General features: G+C 36.4%; 1 protein-coding gene across 7 annotated transcripts in view; it reads left to right on the forward strand.

Moving 5' to 3' along the window:
• RBBP8 (RB binding protein 8, endonuclease) overlaps positions 1-19749 on the forward strand; it is a 109085-nt gene that overhangs the window by 48790 nt on the left and 40546 nt on the right. For all 7 annotated transcript variants that reach the window (XM_027576634.2, XM_027576636.2, XM_027576631.2 and 4 more), the window contains 2 exons: positions 8458-8570; positions 17074-17140. In XM_027576634.2, coding sequence (XP_027432435.2) covers positions 8458-8570; positions 17074-17140 — 180 coding nt within the window. The remainder of the gene's footprint in view (positions 1-8457; positions 8571-17073; positions 17141-19749) is intronic.

A 19749-nucleotide genomic window follows, 5' to 3' on the forward strand; every position in this document is an offset into this window, starting at 1 on the left:
CATACTTGTTAATCTGGTAAGTTTTCCAATTGCAAAATGAAAGGTTTTACTTCTTCATCCCTATGAACAAACTGGAATTAACTCACAATGTGTGTTGTTTTCTGATCTTACAAGTAGAATTACTCTTCTTTCCCTGTTACCTGTATATAGCGACTGAAATTGCATTCATTCTCCTGTGAAATTGAGCCTGTTTCTTTCTCTGATTGCATCAGTGGAAAATAGGCAAGAGGAAAGCAGTGGAACCTTGCTGATGGAAATAGAAGCTCGCATTTTTTCTCACCTCCATTTAAATTTAAACTAGGATCTGGAAGCAATCAAGAGTTGACTCTTTTCCACAGATATTATCAAGAATGGCAGTTAACTGGAGAAAACTAGAAGTAATAAACAAGCTAGGGAATATTGTTTCACTTTATAACTGTCTATATCAGTGGCATTTTTAAACTTGGAAACTAAGGGTTTCAAGGAATTGTTTTTGATGATACGTCATGATATTTTAATGTATTAGATTTGATTTCTTAGAAACAATAGTGTTGGGCACCTGGGTGGCTCTGTCGTTAAGCGTCTGCCCTTCGGCTCAGGTCATGAGCCCAGCGTCCTGGGATCGAGTCCCACATCGGGCTCCCTGATCAGCAGGAAGCCTGCTTCTCCCTCTCCCACTCCCCCTGCTTGTGTTCCCTCTCCCGCTGTCTCTCTCTCTCTCTGTCAAAAAATAAATAAAATGTTAAAAAAAAAAGAAACAATAGTGTTCAGTTTTTACTGACAAACTGACTAGTAGAATGACACTGAAATAATTCATTAGAATTGTTCGATGCCATTTACCTCCTTCAGTGTTTTTCAATGACTTTTCTTTTTCTGTTTTTTATTTTAATTTTTATTTATTTTTTAAGTAACCTCTACACCCAAAGTGGGGCTTGAACTCACAACGCTGAGATCAAGAGTCACATGTTCTACTGACTGAGCTAGCCAGGCACCCCTTCAATGGCTTTTCGATGTCATGTTCTCTTCAGTCTTTATGGCTTAATAATTCTGTGTCTAAATTATTTACCACAGTCGGGTCAACTATTTGAATGTTTATTACATGGGCCCTAAGCTATTAATTAGAGCAAATCTTAAAAGAGGAACGTAAATATGAAATGTCAGGTACTTTAAGCAAATAGTTAAAATCGAGTTGCCTCTTATAACAGTTGAATTGTGTCTTCGTTTTGGAATAGTTTACAGAGGCTTATTCCCTTTGGAATTTTATTTTACCTTTTTTTTTTTTTTTAAGATTTATTTATTTATTTATTTGACAGGGAGACAGCCACAGAGGGAGCACAAGTAGGGGGAGTGGGAGAGGGAGAAGCAGGCTTCCCGCTGAGCAGGGAGCCCGATGCGGGGCTCGATCCCAGGACCCTGGGATCATGACCTGAGCTGAAGGCAGACACTTAACGACTGAGCCACCCAGGCACCCCTCCTTTGGAATTTAAAGGCATAAATAGACTTTACTGTTAGCTTTAGAAATGCTTGAGAATCTGAAAACATAGGTATTATAGCAGAAAGACAAGAAAGTATATATCCTTTTTAGTACCTTAATTCTCAAAAAGATGTCATACAAAGTTTACTAGAATATAATACTGTTAAATTAAAATGCTGTGATAAAAGGAATATACTATCTAGCTTATTTTATGTTCCCCCTTTTGAATTTTTATTCAAGTAATGCATGTACATTATAAGGTTGTATAGTTACTAAAAAAAAGTTTTTTTCTCTCTTTCCCACCCCTGTCAGTCCCAGTTCTTAGTTTTCCAAAGTTCTAAATGATGTATTTGCTTTTTTTTATATAAGATTTTATTTATTTATTTGAGAGTGAGAGAGCACACATGAGCGGGGGAGGGGGGCAGAGGGAGAGAGACAAGCAGACTCTGCTGAGCAGGGAACCTGATGCAGGGCTCAGTCCCAGGACCCCAAGATCATGACCTGAGCCAAATTCAGACACTTAATCAACTGAGTCACCCATGTGCCCCATCAATGATGTATTTTTACTTTAATACTTGATTTATCAATTTGAGATGACGTTTGTTTACTTCTTACTATGAAAATGAGGATACTATTTATCCCTTGCATATTTAGAATAATTATTTTAGTTCTTCTATTTTACCTTTGGACCTTAATATTTACGCTTATGTAAAAGTATGTCTTTATAGGAATATATTTTAGGAAAATGAGCAGTCACCCTGAACTCACCATTACATTACAGGAGGGTATTGATACTTTAACCCTTCCCTGAATCATTCTTCCTCTCTCCTACTTCCCACCCTGTGTTCAGCTGAACCTTTACATGTAAATATTGACAAGCTTGACAATGGTTACATTGTTTTCTGTTACCAGATCTCAATCTTTTGTATTTGGTTTATAAGTTAATTATAGAAGCTGGAAAATGGTAAACAGTGTTTATTTATTGACTCTGTGAATACTCTCTGCTGAGCCAGGATAACATTTCCTTCTCTACAGATCCGATGTCATGACCTCCATGCCACTCAAGGAGACTGTTTCTAATGTCCGGGCCACATAGATTCTTTTCTACTCTGTTTCAAATCAGCTGCTCAAATTAGCCCCTCAAATCAGCCCATAATTATGTTCTGATATGGGCATATTTATATGAGTTTGCTGTGCTTTTCCTAGAAGTTCTAATTACTTTTTTCATATTGAGAAAAGAAACGTTTTCCTTACTACGTCATTAATATTAGGTAATGTGTTGGTTATTCTATTTATTGCTTATAATCTTTTTTTTCTTTTTCTTGAAGGCATACTTCTTGGGCTGAAAAACTTAAACTTTCTGTACTAATTTGGACCATTTACTTTGTAGGTTATACTACAACTGCCATTCTGGAATTTCTCTTCACTGGATCCCTATATTAATTCCATTATTTCTTTCAACTCATGTTAGTTAGCAAATAATTATGGGGCACCCGCTTTGTGCCAGGCATTATTTTAGACCTTGAAGATATACCAATGAACATGGTTGATAAAATGTGGGCCTATTTTTCCCTTTTATTGGTTTTTCATGTTCATTTTGTTATAGCTCACCCTCAAATAACTGCTGAAGAGTACACAGGAAGTAAATTTTCAGAGTCCTTGCATGTCTAAAAATGTTATTTTACTGTTGATTTAAATGATTTTTTTTTTAAAGATTTTATTTATTTGACAGAGAGAGACAGTGAGAGCAGGAACACAAGCAGGGGGAGTGGGAGAGGGAGAAGCAGGCCTCCCGCTGAGCAGGGAGCCTGATGTGGGACTTGATCCCAGGACCCTGGGATCATGACCTGAGCTGAAGGCAGACGCTTAATGACTGAGCCACCCAGGCACCCTTAAATGATATTTTGAATGGATATAAAATTCTAGGTTCAAAATAGATTTCCTCCAAACTGAAGACATTTTCTCATTATCTCTTAGCATCCAATGTTGATAAAACTGGTATCATTCTAATGTTATTCCTTTATATGTAATAGCTTTTTTTTCCTTCCTAGAATTTAAGACCTTTTTATCATTCTGAAATTTTGTGAGGGAGGTGTGTGTGTGTTTCCTTCAGTGTGTTGGACACTCAGCCTGTTAACCTGAAAGCTGGTATCTTGTAAGGTCTGGCAATTTTTTTCTGGTATTTCCTCTCCATTTTTTTATGTTCTCTCCTTCTGGAGCGCTTCTCGGTCATAAACTCATTCTTTATAATCCTTTCTCTGATTTCTGTTACTTATTTTTTTTCCCCATGTTCTGTTTTATTTTCCAACCCTATTATTAAAGTTATTTTGATAATCACATATTTAGTATTCAAGAACTTCTTATTGACCGTTGCTTTATATATGCATGTATGCTATGGCCTATTTTTATACTTTCCCTTGTGGTTCTTCTTTAACTCATTGTTTATTTAGGAGTACATTGTTTAAGATTCACAGATTCATGGATTTTCCAAATTTCCTTCTGTTGTTGATTTCTAATTGAATTCCATTATGGTGGAAGAGCATGCTTTGTATGATTTCAGTGGTTTTAAACTAATCGAGACTTGTTTTGTGACCTAGGAAATGGTCCTGAATGTGCATTCTGCAGTTGTTGATGGCGTGTTCTGTAGATGTCAGTTAGGTCTGGGTGGTTGTTGGTTTGTTCAGTCCTGCTATATCTATGTGGATTTCCCATCTCACTTGATCTATCCATTATTGAGAGTGGAAGTCTATAACCATTATTTTTGAATTTGTTTTTTCCTTTAGTTCTCAGTTTTTGCTCTGTGTATATTTTGGGACTCTACTGTTAGATGCATATGTTTATAATTGTTTTATTTTTGTAATGAATTGACTTTTATTATAAAATTCACTGTGCTAGTAACACTTTCTTACAGTCTGTTTTGTCTGATATTAATTAACATAGATGCTCCAGCTTTTTTTGGTTTTTGTTTGCATGGTATATATATATTTTTCCATCCTTTTGTCTTCAACCTATTTGTATCTTGGAATCTGAAGTATGCCCCCCCCAAACTTGGGCTTCTGGGGGGTTCATAGAGGACCCCTAGAGTCAGGCCACCACAAGCCCTGAGGAGAGGCAAAGACCCTAGAGGACACCCCAGCCCCCCTTACTGTGACTCCTCACACTCAGAAATGACCTGTTGGGTAGGGGGTCCTGGGATGTTTTTAAACCTAAGGTTTGGAGTCTGGACTAAGTTCCATCCACATCACTCACAAGTTTCTGTTCGTATTTCTAGCTTTTTTAAATTAAAAAACAAAAAATAATTTAAAAAAAAAATAACAGAAGACTGAAGTTTTCACAGCCCAGGGGCCTGGGATGCTGGTCTGTGCCTGCCTGCCCTGGCCCACTGGCCCCATTCCCTGGGCAGAGTCACACCCAGTAACCCCTTCGCCAACAGACCAGGTCACACACACAGCAGCAGCAGTCACTGTAACAGACTGCCATGTACACACTTGGTCTCACACTCACCTGTGGGCTTTTGGTTCCATTTAATTTGGGTTTTTAACTTTACAGGGTCAGTTCTGCTTCACCCCTCCTTTTGTATGGAGTTCCAGCCAGGGGATTTCACCTCTGCTCCAGTCCTGAGACCTCCTAACCCTGATGTTGTGATACACCCACAGAGATCTATGTTTCTTATATTATTATCATTGAAAATAATTATTATACTATTATTATGTAATAAATTTATAAGAAATTTTTAAAAACTTAGTCTGTTGTAGGGGCACCTGGGTGGCTCAGTTGTTAGGCCTCTGACTCTTGATTTCAGCTCAGGTCATGATCTCAGGGTAGTGAGAACATGGGGCTCTGTCCTCAAAGGGGAGTTTGCTGGAGATTCTCTCTTTCCCTCTCCCTCTGCCGCCCCACCCCCACTCCAGTTGCTCACACCATCTCTCTCTCTCTAAAATAAATAAATCTAAAAAAATGTATGTCTATTGTAGACAGCATGAAGTTGAATCATAGACAGTTTCTGCCTTTTGATTGGAGGGTTTATCAATTAATGTAATTATTGATACAGTTGATTTACACCATTTTCCTTTCTATATTCATCATGTCTTTTTTGTTCCTCCTTTTCTGCCCACCCCCGCCCCAAAACTTGATTTTTCTAGAACTCTTATTATTGATACGATAAACATTCTAGGATAATGCTCTAGTTATCTTTTCTATTTTCTCTTTGCTTTTTTGGGGAGATTTTCTCATCTTTATTTTCTCACCTTCTGTTGAGTTTGGGTTTTTTTCCTGCGGCCATACTTTTAATTTCTAAGATTTTTTGGTGGTGTTCTCAGAATATTTCCTTTTATGGCAATCCTGTTTTCATTTCATAGTTTGGTATCTTATTTATTTCTCCTGAGAGTATTCTTTACAGTTTGATGATGGTGGTGTGTTTTTTTCTTCTCCCTATGTAGCTTATATTTCTTTTTTTTTTTTTAATTATTTTTAAAGATTTATTTACGAAAGAGAGAGTGCATGCACACGAGTGCGAGTGTGGGGGAGAGGGAGAGGGAATCTCCAGCAGACTCACTGCTGAGCCGGGAGCCCAATGCAGAGCTCAGTGCAGGGGTCATTCTCACGACCCTGAGACCACAACCTGAGCCTACATCAAGAGTCAGATGTGTAACCAACTGAGCCACCAGGTGCCCCTCTTTTTTTTTTTAGTGTCTTGTTTGCTTTAGTCTCTTTTACTTTATAAGCTTTTCTCAGCTGTCTGTTGATCTTGATTATCTCTTTATATTTAAGAGAGGTAGATAAAAGCTCTGAGTGGAATTGTGGGCTATGAGCTTCACTTCAGGGTCATCTTCCTGGTCTGTTTCATTGATAATTCTCTAATGTCAGTATCTTTAGACATGATTTCCTAGAGGAGGCTCCTTCATTCTGCTTCTGGGAATGTGTAATAGGGTTGGCTACCAAAGTTCTGGAAGCCAAATAAATGATGAGGGCCTAGACTAGGTTCTGAGAATTTGGCATGCATAGACATTCATTTCATTATTGTACTCCTACCCTTACCTGTACGTCAGGTCTCCCAAACCAGTGTCTGGTTCTGTTTTAGACTTTCTAGAGACTAAACTTCCAGTATTCTGCTGGGAATGGAAGGGATGATCACTTGAGTGCTCAGAATATAGGAGAAAATATGTTGGTATGATGATTTCTTGAAATCACTTTAAATCACTCACTCTGAGTACCAATTTTTTAACCTCCTCAAATTCTACAGTATATATCAGGTTGGTTCTAGGTCAGTGCTGTCTGATAGGATTTTCTGTGATAATGGAAATGTTTTATATCTGCCCTGTCTAATACAGTAGCATCTAGACATGTGGCTGTTGAGTACTTAAACATAACTGACCTCGATTTTAATTTATTTTAAATTGAAATAGCCATATGTGGCTATGGTTACCTTATTGGACAACACAATTCTAGACCTTTCCCATCATTGGCTTAGGATTCAGCACTCTCAGGGGAGTTTCAATTTTGTCCACCCAAACCTTGCTTAAAGTTTTTGTTTGTTTTCTCTCCCATTAGGCCTGTCCTGACGGGTTTGTGTTTTTAAAAATATACATACATCTTTACTATAGTTTTGTAGGATCTTGGGAAGGAGCAAAAGTTGATAAAAATGTTCAATCGATGTCATCTTTACTTAGATATTTATCATACAAAATAGTTTCAAAGATCTTGACTGTTCTAATTCCTGTGTTTGGAATATACTCTAATTAAACTGTGATGTCCAATTCTTTCTTTATTCATTCTAGGAATTCTGATTTTATTAACGCATCCTATCTATGATCTCTAATCTTTATTTTTTACATCCATATCAACATTGTTGATATGAGTTTTACTTTCATATGAAAATCTCTAGGTTCTTTTTGTTTTAGATGTGCAGTTTTAATTTTTTATCTCCTTAGCTTATAAAATTCATGGCTTCTACTGCCATGCCATGACTTCCATAGACACTTAAATACTTAGTATCTTACTGACAAGTTAAAATTATTACCTCAGATTATACATTTCCCAAATTCCTAATGTGGGGTACATGTCTCCTTTTTAACTATATTTTTTCCTGATTAACAAATAATAAAATTAGAGAAATTTTGAAAAAGAGAAAAACACTGAGAAAAAAATCTCCTATAATACTGGTACCTACAACATAACTATTATTAACATTTTGAGGTACACCTTTCTCTTTACCGCTCCCCATCCCCTGTGTGCAATCTATGTATTTCCCTCTTCCCTTCAGCACTCACAAATAGTCAGTGAAAGCTATTTTTTAAAACTTTTTTTTTGCATAATAGTACATTGAATTTTTTTAACATTGGGGTTTTTTTAAATGCTGAAAAGAACAAAGTATGAAGTACCTTTTTTTTTTACTTTGTTTTCTTTGACCTTTAGTATTCATTCAGCTAAAAAAGTTGAACACTCATTATGTGTTATATGCTATGCTGAGCAATACAGATGCAAGCTTGCTTAAGATAAATTCAGCCCCTTGGTACTGGACTGGAGTTCATATTTTGGCTATAATAAATCAGAACAAGGTCATTTTCTTCAGTAAATAAATCCCCTTGGATAGAGTTTAAAATTGGCAGAATTTAGAGAATTCCACTCAAAATTGTAATCTGTTGTAGAAAGCGATGTTGTGGCATGATTTCAACCTGTTCGAGAATATGTTAAAGATATAATACATCATTAAAATAGTTAATTTTCTCTATACTTGCCAAGTCAGTTCTTTAGAGCTTCATAAAGCATAAAAATCTTGGGAGTTCAAATATAAGGAAATATTTTTTAGTAGTTGAAAAAAATTGAATTTCAGCTTTATGGAGGTATAATTGACAAAATTGTAAAAGTGTACATCATGGTGATTTGGTAAACATATACACAGTGAAAGAATTTCCGCTAATTAACACAGCCATGATCTCACATACTTATTTTCTGGTGAGAACATTTAAGTTCTACTCTAAAAATATTTTGTTTTTGTTTCCTAGGTTAAGAGCAGGATTATGTGATCGCTGTGCAGTAACTGAAGAGCACATGCGGAAAAAACAGCAAGAGTTTGAAAATATCCGGCAGCAGAATCTTAAACTTATCACAGAGCTTAGTGAGTTTCCTTTCTTCATTCATTAAGTATTTAAAGCATAATGTACTGTTGATAAAACCTATTATTAAAGTGGTTGCAATCAAATGGATTGTTTACATACATTTTTCCTCATGTAGGCAAAAGTTCAAATGTCCTTTATTCCCCTTTCTGTAGATTTAACTTCTTACTTACAGTAAGAAATAGGATACAAAAAGGTGGGATGTTCACATTGGCCCTCAAGTCCCACCAGCTGTAAAGCAAGAAGGAAATTTCCTTCTATTATGTCCATATTTGCTTCTTTAGTTTATGTAATTTCATATAATTTTTATTTCATGTAACGTAACTCATATTTAGTAAAGTTAAATACAAAGAATACAATTTAGTGTTCTACAAAAGTATATACTTTCTTTGGTTTTCATGACATACTATTACAGGTAGACCATTTTCATTGAGTCTCCTCACACATTTAATGGTGGGTTTTCTTTCATTCTTAACCTTCTCTTAACCTTTGTCTCTTCTAATACCTCTCTTAACCTTATTCTCTTTTAACTCTTCATATACTCTCTTAGTGAACTTTACCTTGATTCTCTAGAAACAGCTCACATCCAAGATCTAATTAATTTATCTTCTTTTCCAAACTAAGTCCATCTTCTGACTTTTTTTTCCTGTTATATTGCTATCCTCTGGTTACTCAAGCAAGAAGAAATGAGTATATTCTCATTGTTTCAAAAAGAGAAAGAATAGTTTTATTTTGCTCCTGGAGATAATTACTATTAACAATCTGATAATGCATCTTTCCGGGTCCAGGCTTATCTTTCTGTCTCTTTCCTTTGTTTTATCCCTTCCTTCTCTCTCTTCTCTCTCTCTGTCTCTTTTTTTAAGATTTTATTTCTAAGTAATTTCTATGCCCAGCAGGGGGCTTGAACTCACAACCCTGAGATCAAGAGTCGCATGCTCCACTGACTGAGCCAGCCAGGTGCCCTCTCCTCTTCTCTTCTAAATTTAATGGGATCATACCACACTTCTTTTTTTTTTTTTTTTTAAAGATTTTATTTATTTATTTGACAGAGAGACAGCACAAGGAGGGAGAGGGAGAGGGAGAAGCAGGCTCTCCGCCGAGCAGGGAGCCAGACGTGGGGCTCGATCCCAGGACCCCAGGATCATGACCTGAGCCGAAAGCAGACGGTTAACCAACTAAGCCCCCAGGCGCCCCCATACCATACTTTTTGTTCTGACATGTGTTATTTCATTTTAGGCTATGTCTTAATTAAGTCTGTAGGTTCTGTGTGTATGTGTGAATGTATGCATATGTTTATTTAGGAATATAAGAACATTATCAGTGAGTAGAAAACTATTACATCTGAGTAAACATAGTTGAGATCTACAATTATATTGTTAGTATAGAAATAATCTCCAGTAATGTCTGCATACCTAATAGTCAAATTTCCAGCAACTTTCACTATCAAAAAAATAGCCAGAATCTTCAAAGGAATAAGACATTGTTCTTTTTCATGGCTGCCTTATATTCTCTAGTGTAGATGTCATTTAGCCATTTTGCTGTTGATGGACAGCTTGATTTTTGGTGGGGGGAGGTGTTTCAGAACATGCATTCCTCTACATCTTCTTCAGCTTTGAGCAGAAATGTGTTAATTAATAATACCCAATCTGATCGATAAAGAATGATACCTTTTTTAAGTTAGCATTCTCTTTATAACTATTCAGGTTATTTTTTTACATGATCTTCAGTTTGCATTTCTTCTTGGGTGAACAGCTTGAATATCCTTTGCTTAATTTTCAGATAGATAAAATACCTCATGACTTCATGTTTAAATTGCAAGTTCAAGACTATAGATCTGTTGTTAACCTTTTTTCTAATAACATCTCTATGTCTTTCCACACTGAGAAGCCTGGTTCTCAAAGACACAGGGATGATAGAATGAAAATATCCCCTAACTATTCATTTTTTTAAATCTCATAAGCAGAGTAGTCTCAGAATTGCACCATTAGTAATACTACCAGGATGATTACTGTAAAGTGTTAAGAAAACTAATTTTACATTAAAATGAGCAAAAGAAAAATTGCCAAGGTCAAATCCCAAGTTATCATAAGAATAAAAACACCAGGGACTTCATATATATGATTTTTTTCATGTTTCTGTTCATTGCTATTTTTTTTTCCTGCCTTTTCTTTATGTTTTTACTTTCCCAGTTATTGAATTTTGAGGATGTCTGTCTTTTTATTTCATTTTTATCTGATACTTTACTATTTTTTTTAATTCTTTATCTTTTTGATCAACCTTGAAAACAAAATTTTTTTAAAAGTAGGCTCTATGCCAACATGGGGCTCTCAAACTCATGACCCCAAGATCAAGAGTCGCTTCCTCTTTCAACTGAGCCAGCCAGGCACCCTACAACTGTGAAATTTTACCATGCATTCCTAAAATATAAAGTTAATTTCTTGACCATCTTCGAATAATACACAGACCTTAAAACACCTGAGCTCTGCTTACATGCTGTTTATGCCTAGCATTTCATTTCCTTTTTCTTAGCCTTCTAAGTTACAAACTTCTTTAAAAATCTTAAGACAGTCTTTTAAAAGACTTAGCTACATGTTTTATCAGTTTCTTTGCTTTATTATTATTTTTTGCACCTCAGTTTCCTTCTGGGATTATTATCCTTTATGAGATACATCCTTTAGAAGGTGTTTGTTGTTTCTAAACTAATTTTTATCCACAGATATTTTTATTTTACTTTTACTTTTCTAAGGCTATTTTGCAGGGTAACAATCATTTTTCTCTGGCTCCTGCTAAGATTTTTTTCCTTTGTTTTTGTTGTTCTATAATTTTAATACAGTTTTTTTTTTTAAAGATTTTATTTATTTATTCATGAGAGACAGAGAGAGGCAGAGGGAGAAGCAGGCTCCCAAGGAGCAGGGAGCCCGACGTGGGACTCGATCCCAGGACCCTGGGATCATGACCTGAGCCAAAGGCAGACACTTAACCATCTGAGCCACCCAGGCGCCCAATTTTAATACAGTTTTAATCAAGTTTTTTCCCAAAAAGATTCTGTTTAGTGTATATTATAAAAATCTATGGAACCATATCTTTAATCATCTGGAAAACTGTCAGCTACTAGCTTCTCAAATATTGTGTCTTCTCCATTCTCTGTTTTGGGATTCTGATAAGACCTCATCATTCTGTCCTTCATATCACTTGATAATCCCTTTCCTATTTTCATCCTCTTGTTTCTGCTGCATTCTAGGTGATTTCTTCAGCTCTCGTCGGTATACTAAGTACTTCAATAGTTCTCTTGTGCTGAGTTATTTTATCTCAGTAACCAAATTTTTCATTCCTAAAAATTCTGTTTGGTTCTTGTTCAAGTCTGCCTAGTCATCTTTTTTTTCCTTCTTTTTTTTTTAAGTAAACTCTTTGCCCAGTGTGGGGCTCAAACTCACGACCCCAGGATCAAGAGTCACATTCTCTATTGACTGAGCCAGCCAGGCACCCCTTCTTTATTTTTTTTTTTTAATGAAATGTTTTTAAAAATGCAGAAAGGTAGGGAGAATAGTAAAGAACCCTCATACACGTTGCATTTATCTTTTTTAAATCTGGAATATTTCCCTTTCCTATCTTTTTCTTTCATGACATTGGCTTCCCTTTTTTTTTTTTTTTTTTTAAGATTTATTTATTTACTTGAGAGAGAGAGCACAAGCGAGAAAGAGAGCAGGGGGAGCGGGGAGGGGCAGAAGAAGAGGGAAAAGCAGACAACCCACCAAGCAGGGAGCCCAATGCAGGGCTCCATTGGGATTATGACCCAAGCCCAAGGCAGACGCTTAACTGACTGAGCCACCCAGGCGCCCTCATGACATTGGCTTCTTGAAGTAGGGTCATTTTCCTAAAATTTTGCCACCTTCTGGATTTTTTTTTAACATTTTATCTTGTTCCTTTATTTCCTATAAAATAAATACTGGATCTGAAGGCTTGATTAGGTTTAGATTAAACATTTTTGACAGCAGGACTTCATAGCTTACACTGTCTACCTCATGTTGCATCATATCAGGAGACCGATATTATCAGGTTATTCCACTCTTAGGGATTCTAAGATTGATCACTGGGTTAAGGTGATGGCCACATTTCTTTATTAGAGAGTTATATTTTCTCCACCAAATAATCCGAGTGGGGGGATGGATATGTGTGATACTATTAAATCTTGCAAAAATTGCAATTCTCTTTCAGTCTTTCTGTAATGATTTTCACACCTATTAGTGAGCCTTGCCTGAATTAATTATTTAGAGATTATAAAATGCTAAATTTTCATTTCTGTTCTTTCTACATTTATTAGCTGCATTCTTCTGTAAACAGGATTTTACCCTTATCAGTCGGGACTGTTGGCTACCTTGGAATATAGTTCCTACTAGAAAGGCATGGTACATCTTAATTTTCTCCCTTTAATTGCTAGTTTTCAGAGTAAGGTCTTCTGTAATAGTTATCTGAAGTGGTGACAAATAGGTTGTGTGTGTGTGTGTGTGTGTGTGTGTGTGTGGTTTCATTTTGTTTTTGATGAAAGTGGGGCTTTCTTTTTTTGAGTATAATAGACCCATAGGATTTTATTTTATTTAAAGATTTTATTTATTTGAGAGAGAGAGTGAGAGGGAGAGCACATGAGAGGGGGGGAGGGTCAGAGGGAGAAGCAGACTCCCTGCTGAGCAGGGAGCCCTATGCGGGACTCGATCCAGGGACTCCAGGATCATGACCTGAGCCGAAGGCAGTCGCTCAACCAACTGAGTCACCCAGGCGCCCCTCCATCTTTTAAATCTTTAAACATTTCATTACTATATAAGATATTTCTGTTATCTGAAATACTTGGAAATCCATATAGGAGTAATTTTCTGCTGACTCTAGTGGTAAAGATGAGGTTTACTTTGGCTCCTTTCCAGGAGTTTGGGCTTAAACTGGAAATCTCAGGTTCAGTCCCTCCACCAGGGCTGATAACCAGCATCTGCTCCGGTTTTAGCTCACAGTTTTATTTTGCTTTTGTTGATGATTGTGGTGGTGGTGTGGGAGTCCCTTGGATTTCTCTTCCTGTGAGCTCAGCAGTTCAGTAAAAATTATGTTTTTATGCAGGTTCTAGTTGTTTTATCATAAGATTATTGTTAGGATATCTAATTCATTCATCTACCCTAAAGTGTTTACTTAGTCCAGAAGGTTTTTTCTGTTTTGTTGTTTGTTGTTTTTTCTGTTAAGTGTCCCTCTCCATTCTCTCTGTTTCTTCTCTGGAACTCAGATTAACAAGATGCCAGGTCCTCCCATTCTGTCTAATTTTTCTTTATACTTTGTAACTTTATTCTCTTATGCTGAATTCTGGGAGTCACGTAGTTATTAATTTTGTCTTCATTTACATTTAGTCTGTTTTCATCCCATTTATTATGCTTTTAATGATTATGACCTTTGTTCTTTCATGGCCACCTTTTGTTTGTTTTGTTTTCTTAAGATTTTATTTATTTATTTGACAGAGAGAGACACAGCGAGAGAAGGAACACAAGCAGGGGGAGTGGGAGAGGGAGAAGCAGGCTTCCCACTGACAGGGAGCCCGATGCCGGGCTCAATCCCAGGACCCTGGGATCATGACCTGAGCCGAAGGCAGACGCTTAACGACTGAGCCACCCAGGCGCCCCTTCCTGTTGCTTGTTTTTAATGAACCTATCAGCCTTTGAAATCTGAAGATGTTATCAGATATCTTTTGTTTCCTATATTAAAACTACTTATCCAGAGGTTAATTTTTTTATTACTAGTTTTTAATTCCTTTTTTAAAGATTTATTTATTTCACAGAGAGAGAGAGAGCGGGGTGGGGTGGGGGGCAGAGGAAGAGGGGAGAGAGAATCTCAAGCAGACTCCGTGCTGAGCACAGGGCTTGATCCCACGACCCTGAGATCATGACCTGAGCTGAAACCAAGAGTCGGATGCTCAACTGACTGAGCCACCCAAGAGCCCCAGTTTTTAATTCTTTTTAAAAAATCTTGTTTTTGGGCGCCTGGGTGGCTCAGTTGGTTAAACGACTGCCTTTGGCTCAGGTCATGATCCTGGAGTCCCGGGATCGAGTCCCGCATCGGGCTCCCTGCTCAGCAGGGAGTCTGCTTCTCCCTCTTCCCTCTTGTGCTCCCTGTCTCTCATTCTCTCTTTCTCAAATAAATAAATAAAATCTTAAAAAATAAATAATCTTGTTTTTTAAGTCTTTTATGTGTTTGTTGACTCTTAATTATAATTGTAGATGTCTCTAAATTGATACTTTTGTTAAATGCAACCTTATTTCCTTAGCTCGAGGAAGAATCCCTGCTTTGCTAATAGTGAATACAGGTTCTGATTTATAGGAGCCCTACTTCAATGGCAGAAGGTGGGAGAGAAGGAAACTTGACCTGAGAGATTTTTTGTAGGGTATATGGATAGTTTGTCTTCAGGCACTTACTGTAAGTTAATTGAGAGCAGCACTGCCTGATCTCCTTGTCTCAGTATTTATTAATGGACTCCCCAATGTTAAAACTTCTGGAAATCTAGTCTCATGACATTAGCCTAAGGGCAGCTATTAGCTTTATTTGCTCATTCAGCAACTTCTGGAATTCTGCCTGTACCGGAATTAACATGACGTTCTGCTGGAAAAGCTCACTTTTTTTTAAGGCCCTTCCTTTGGTTAGATTTTACCATCAGTCTGAGCCTATCTATTTTTAAACCATTTGTGAATTTTTCATGGTTCCTATCTGCTAGTGGCACCCATTCTGGCTTTTCAGTATTGCAGTTAACTTATTTTTAGAGTTGCTTTTTGTCATGTCATTGGGATTTGGAGAGGAAGAGTCAGGTAAAACCATCTTCATTAGTGATTTAAGGTCATCTTTGACTTCTTTCACCCGTACAGGGGATGAATTGCCAAATAACTACTGATTCTGCCTCTATAACAGCTCTTCTGCCTGTCCTCACTTCCTATTTCTGTACCCTCCACATTAGTCCAGATATTCATTTCTTATTTTAATGATCACCTGACTTGTCAGTGCTTTTTTTTCCTCACTTTGGATTAGGCTTGGTTTTTCTCACTTTGGTATCAATTTTCCCATCATTCATCTATGAAAAATGACACCTGGTAATCTTTTAAAATGAAGTTCAGATTTCTTAACCTGGTTTTGAAGGCTTCCTACCTCTTATTATACCCAATCTTTCTTTCTAACTTTGTTCCATTAATTCTCTGCAAAGCACTCTCCATCCAGGGGGCACCTGGGTGGCTCAGTCAGTTAAGCATCCCACTCTTCATTTCAGTTCAGGTCATGATCTCAGGGTCATGAGATGGAGCCCCATGTCAGGCTCCCTGCTCAGCGGGGAATCTGCTTGAGATTCTCTCCCTCTGCCCCTCCCCTCCACTCACACACTCTCTCTTTCAAATAAATAAATAAATCTTAGAAAAAAACAAAAACAAAACCTCTCTGTCCGCTTCATTTGTCCTCTCTTTGATGAATCCTTTCCTCATCTCAAGAGCCCAAAGTAACCTTTTCCTCCTTGAATTTCCTTTAGTTCTGTACCTCTGTAATGCCCTTCTCACTTTCAATTGTATAGAACATGTTTATGTAATATCTGGTCTCTCATTAGGCTGCACTTTTTTTTAGATCACTGTCCCTATCTTAATTTTTTTAAGATCCTCCATAGGAGCTAGTTTAGTAACTTCATATGTTATAGATAGCCAAAAAAATTTTATTTACTCAACGAAGGAAAATATGTTTAGATATATAAACCACTAAATTATTAACAAATTTTTAGAATATGATTGACTTTCTTTTATAGAGATTAGTCCTATTTACTGTGATCTCTTAGATATTCCTCCTGGTGAAGTACATGCTTAACCAGTGACATCATACTAACGATTTATAATAATTTTGTGTTGACTGAAGTAGAAATTGTAGCCCAAAATTGAGTTTCTGATTTCTAAATTAAATAAACACAGACAGGAAAATTTAGTCAAGGTAGATTCAAACAAAGACTATTTCAGTGGATATATTTAAATTACCGATACCATAATTATGAAACAGTATGACTAAGGAAGAAAATTTGACTTAAATGTGCTTATGTTATAAAAATTACACTGCTATTCAGTGTTATTTTACTTTTATTATCAGATTTATTTCAAGATAAATGTCTTTTACTAAAATGGTATTTGAAATTAGCAGGACTGAGTAACAGATGGAATGCTCTTTTGACCTTAGTATGAATAATTAACTGTACTCCCCAGTATATGAGGTACTTTTTCTTTTTTTGCCCACAAGCATAAAATAAAATTACCAGTTAATCAGTTACATGAACTAGCACAATATGAGATGTAGTAATCACGACCTAGTAACAGATTAGTCTTGCATAGTAGCATTAACTCTAACATTATGACTTAGAATTAGAAACCCTAATTTCTCCATAATTATTGATATTATTGAAAAAGCCTACCATACATGTTAATATAGCTACAATATGTGCTTCTTTTTCCTATTATGTTTAAGTGAACGAAAAGAATACTCTCCAGGAAGAAAATAAAAAACTTTCTGAACAGCTGCAGCAGAAAATTGAGTAAGTATCTTTCCTTAATTGCAACAGAAAATTGAATATTTTCCCTCAACTTCTCTTCCTTTATTACACTTAGCTATACAAACTGAGGATATTAAGAGTTGCATGTTTCATTTTAAAAAATGGTACAGTTTTCTGCAATAATATAAAGAAAATTACTTTGTGTTTTGGGAGTATACATGAAGAGTATATATGTATCTATTAGGTTAATGTATACATAAAGAAAAAACATTTTCATGTAAAACATTTTAATTTTTATAATTTATTTGAAATATATTTTATTTTTTTAAAGATTTATTTATTTGAGAAAAAGAGCATGAGCGGGGGGGAGGGGGATTTGCGGGGACCCCAAAGTGGGGCCCAATCTCACGACCCTAAGACCATGACCTGAGCCAAAACCAAGAGTCGGACACTCAACTGACTGAGGCACCTAGGCGCCCCTGAAATACTTATATTTTAAATAAATATTTGAGTTTTGTTACCTTTTCAGCCCTGACCCAAAAGCTTCATAAAAGCAATCAATAAGTTTTTCCTCTTACACACTTTTCAGGCCTGAAGAACTTCATTTTTCTGTTCCTCTCCCCCCCCCCCTATTTCTCATAAAGAATAAAAATAACAGGGGTGCCTGGGTGCCTCAGTCGGTTAAGTGTCTGCGTTAGGCTCAGGTCATGATCCCAGTGTCCTGGGATTGAGCCCTGCATTGGGCTTCCTGCTCGGCTGGGAGCCTGCTTCTCCCTCTCCCTCTGCCCCCAACCCCCTGGCTTGTGATCTCTCTCTCTCTCTGTCAAATAAATAAAATCTTTAAAAATAATAATAATAACTTGTGTTCTGTATACCTGTTACTCTTCTTTGTGCATTATGTTTATTATATCTAATCCTCCCTATGATTCTTCAAGGTGGTTTTTATTACCTCTGCATTTATAGACAAGGAAGCCAGAGTTCACAAAAGTCAAATAACATGCTATCGTCTCACAGCTAGTAGGGTAATAAGTCTATCACTCTGACCCCTATCTTTTGACTTAAAGGCCTCTGTTTTTTCCATTATTCAACAGTATCTCAAAAAAAATCTGTTTTTCTGGATGTGGTCTGACTGTCACAGAGCTGAGATATGGCCAGTTCTTAGTTCCCCTTGCTTATGAAATATTTTTTTAAGAGTTAGGATTCAGGATAGTCTTAATGGTGTCATAGAGCTCTTAAAGATTCTATTGCATTTGAGTGGACATCTACAAAAACTTTGGTAAACTATGCAGGTGTGACACATTATTATGGCTTAGAATAGTTATTGTCTTATTATGTATAAACACATCTTACAGGTGGAATTAAGATCCTTAACGGTATATACTTTTAAGTAGTGTCTATCCAATAGGATTTTGATATTCCTCCCATGTTATCAGTCCACTGAATATTAGCGAAGGAATTTTTGAGGGGGGATGATAGACAAGGAAAGCAGGCTATAGGATCAGACTGAGATTATGAAAGTGTCAACTCTTTGCAGTTTTACTCCTGTTGCATGTTGAGGTAAGGCTAGAACATACATCCACAATCTCTTATATATGATTCTAAAGCCCAAAAGTTGTTTTTTTTTTAAATGGTATTTACAACCTAACCTCACTTCAACTCACAGGATGCTATTTATATGGTCCTTATCGATCCCATCTCATGTGAGCATTCCTATGCTTTGCTGTAAAGATGGCAATGTACTTGACTACAGGATGATGCCTCGGGCTCCGCTGGAGCTATTATGTAATAAGCTGTATATGCTCCGTGTTACTCTTCATGTTAAAAAAATCTGAATTCCGAATCACATCCGGTTCCAAAGATTTCAGAGAAGTGATTGTTGACCTGCATTAATTAATGTTTTGTAAAGTGATTTACATGTAGCCTATGGTATTCTGAACATCTCAGCCTTGATATTTATGAATACCAAAGATAAACAAGATAATGAGCATGTAGAGATTGATACAGGCTTAGTGAGGTGAATGCCTCCAAAACAAGGCACATAAAAGGAATGGAAGCTGGATAATGTCATTTGCTCTGTGAAATATGAATTCGAATTCATTCAAACTAATTCTAGTTTATTTTTAGTGTTCTAAAAGTCACAAATTTTTCTGTTAAAGCTTGCTGGTATTTTAGAAAAGAAATAAAAGCTCAAGTTTGAAATTACAATAAAGATTAACCATATAGATGTGCTTCAAAGTATGCATCTTTTATTTCAGACGTGTCTGAATCAAAACAGTGTAGGGGCTTATCTAGTGTGTCTTTAAGTTCTCTTCTAAAATTTAAGATAGTTGTTCTCATAAGCCACCTCTTTTCTAGCTTGCTCTCCTTAAACATTTACTTTTGCTTGGCAGTTTAAAAAAATGGCAAGTATTATCTTTTCTTTGACTACCTAAACCACTGTAACATGCTATTAGTGCCTGAAATTCCTCTGAACTTTAGAAAAAACATTTGACTTATACCTCTGCTTGTTAAATGCAATAATTCTGACCTCAGCTGGTTTTGATTACAGGTAACTTATATAGTAGGACAGTTATTTAGTGACACTATAGTAAGAAATGAATTCAGAAAAAAATTGTTACAAAGTTTTTTAAAAATGTGTGTGTATACATATA

Source organism: Zalophus californianus, chromosome 14, assembly GCF_009762305.2.
Source record: "Zalophus californianus isolate mZalCal1 chromosome 14, mZalCal1.pri.v2, whole genome shotgun sequence".
In the NCBI taxonomy this organism is placed as follows: Eukaryota; Metazoa; Chordata; class Mammalia; order Carnivora; family Otariidae; genus Zalophus; species Zalophus californianus.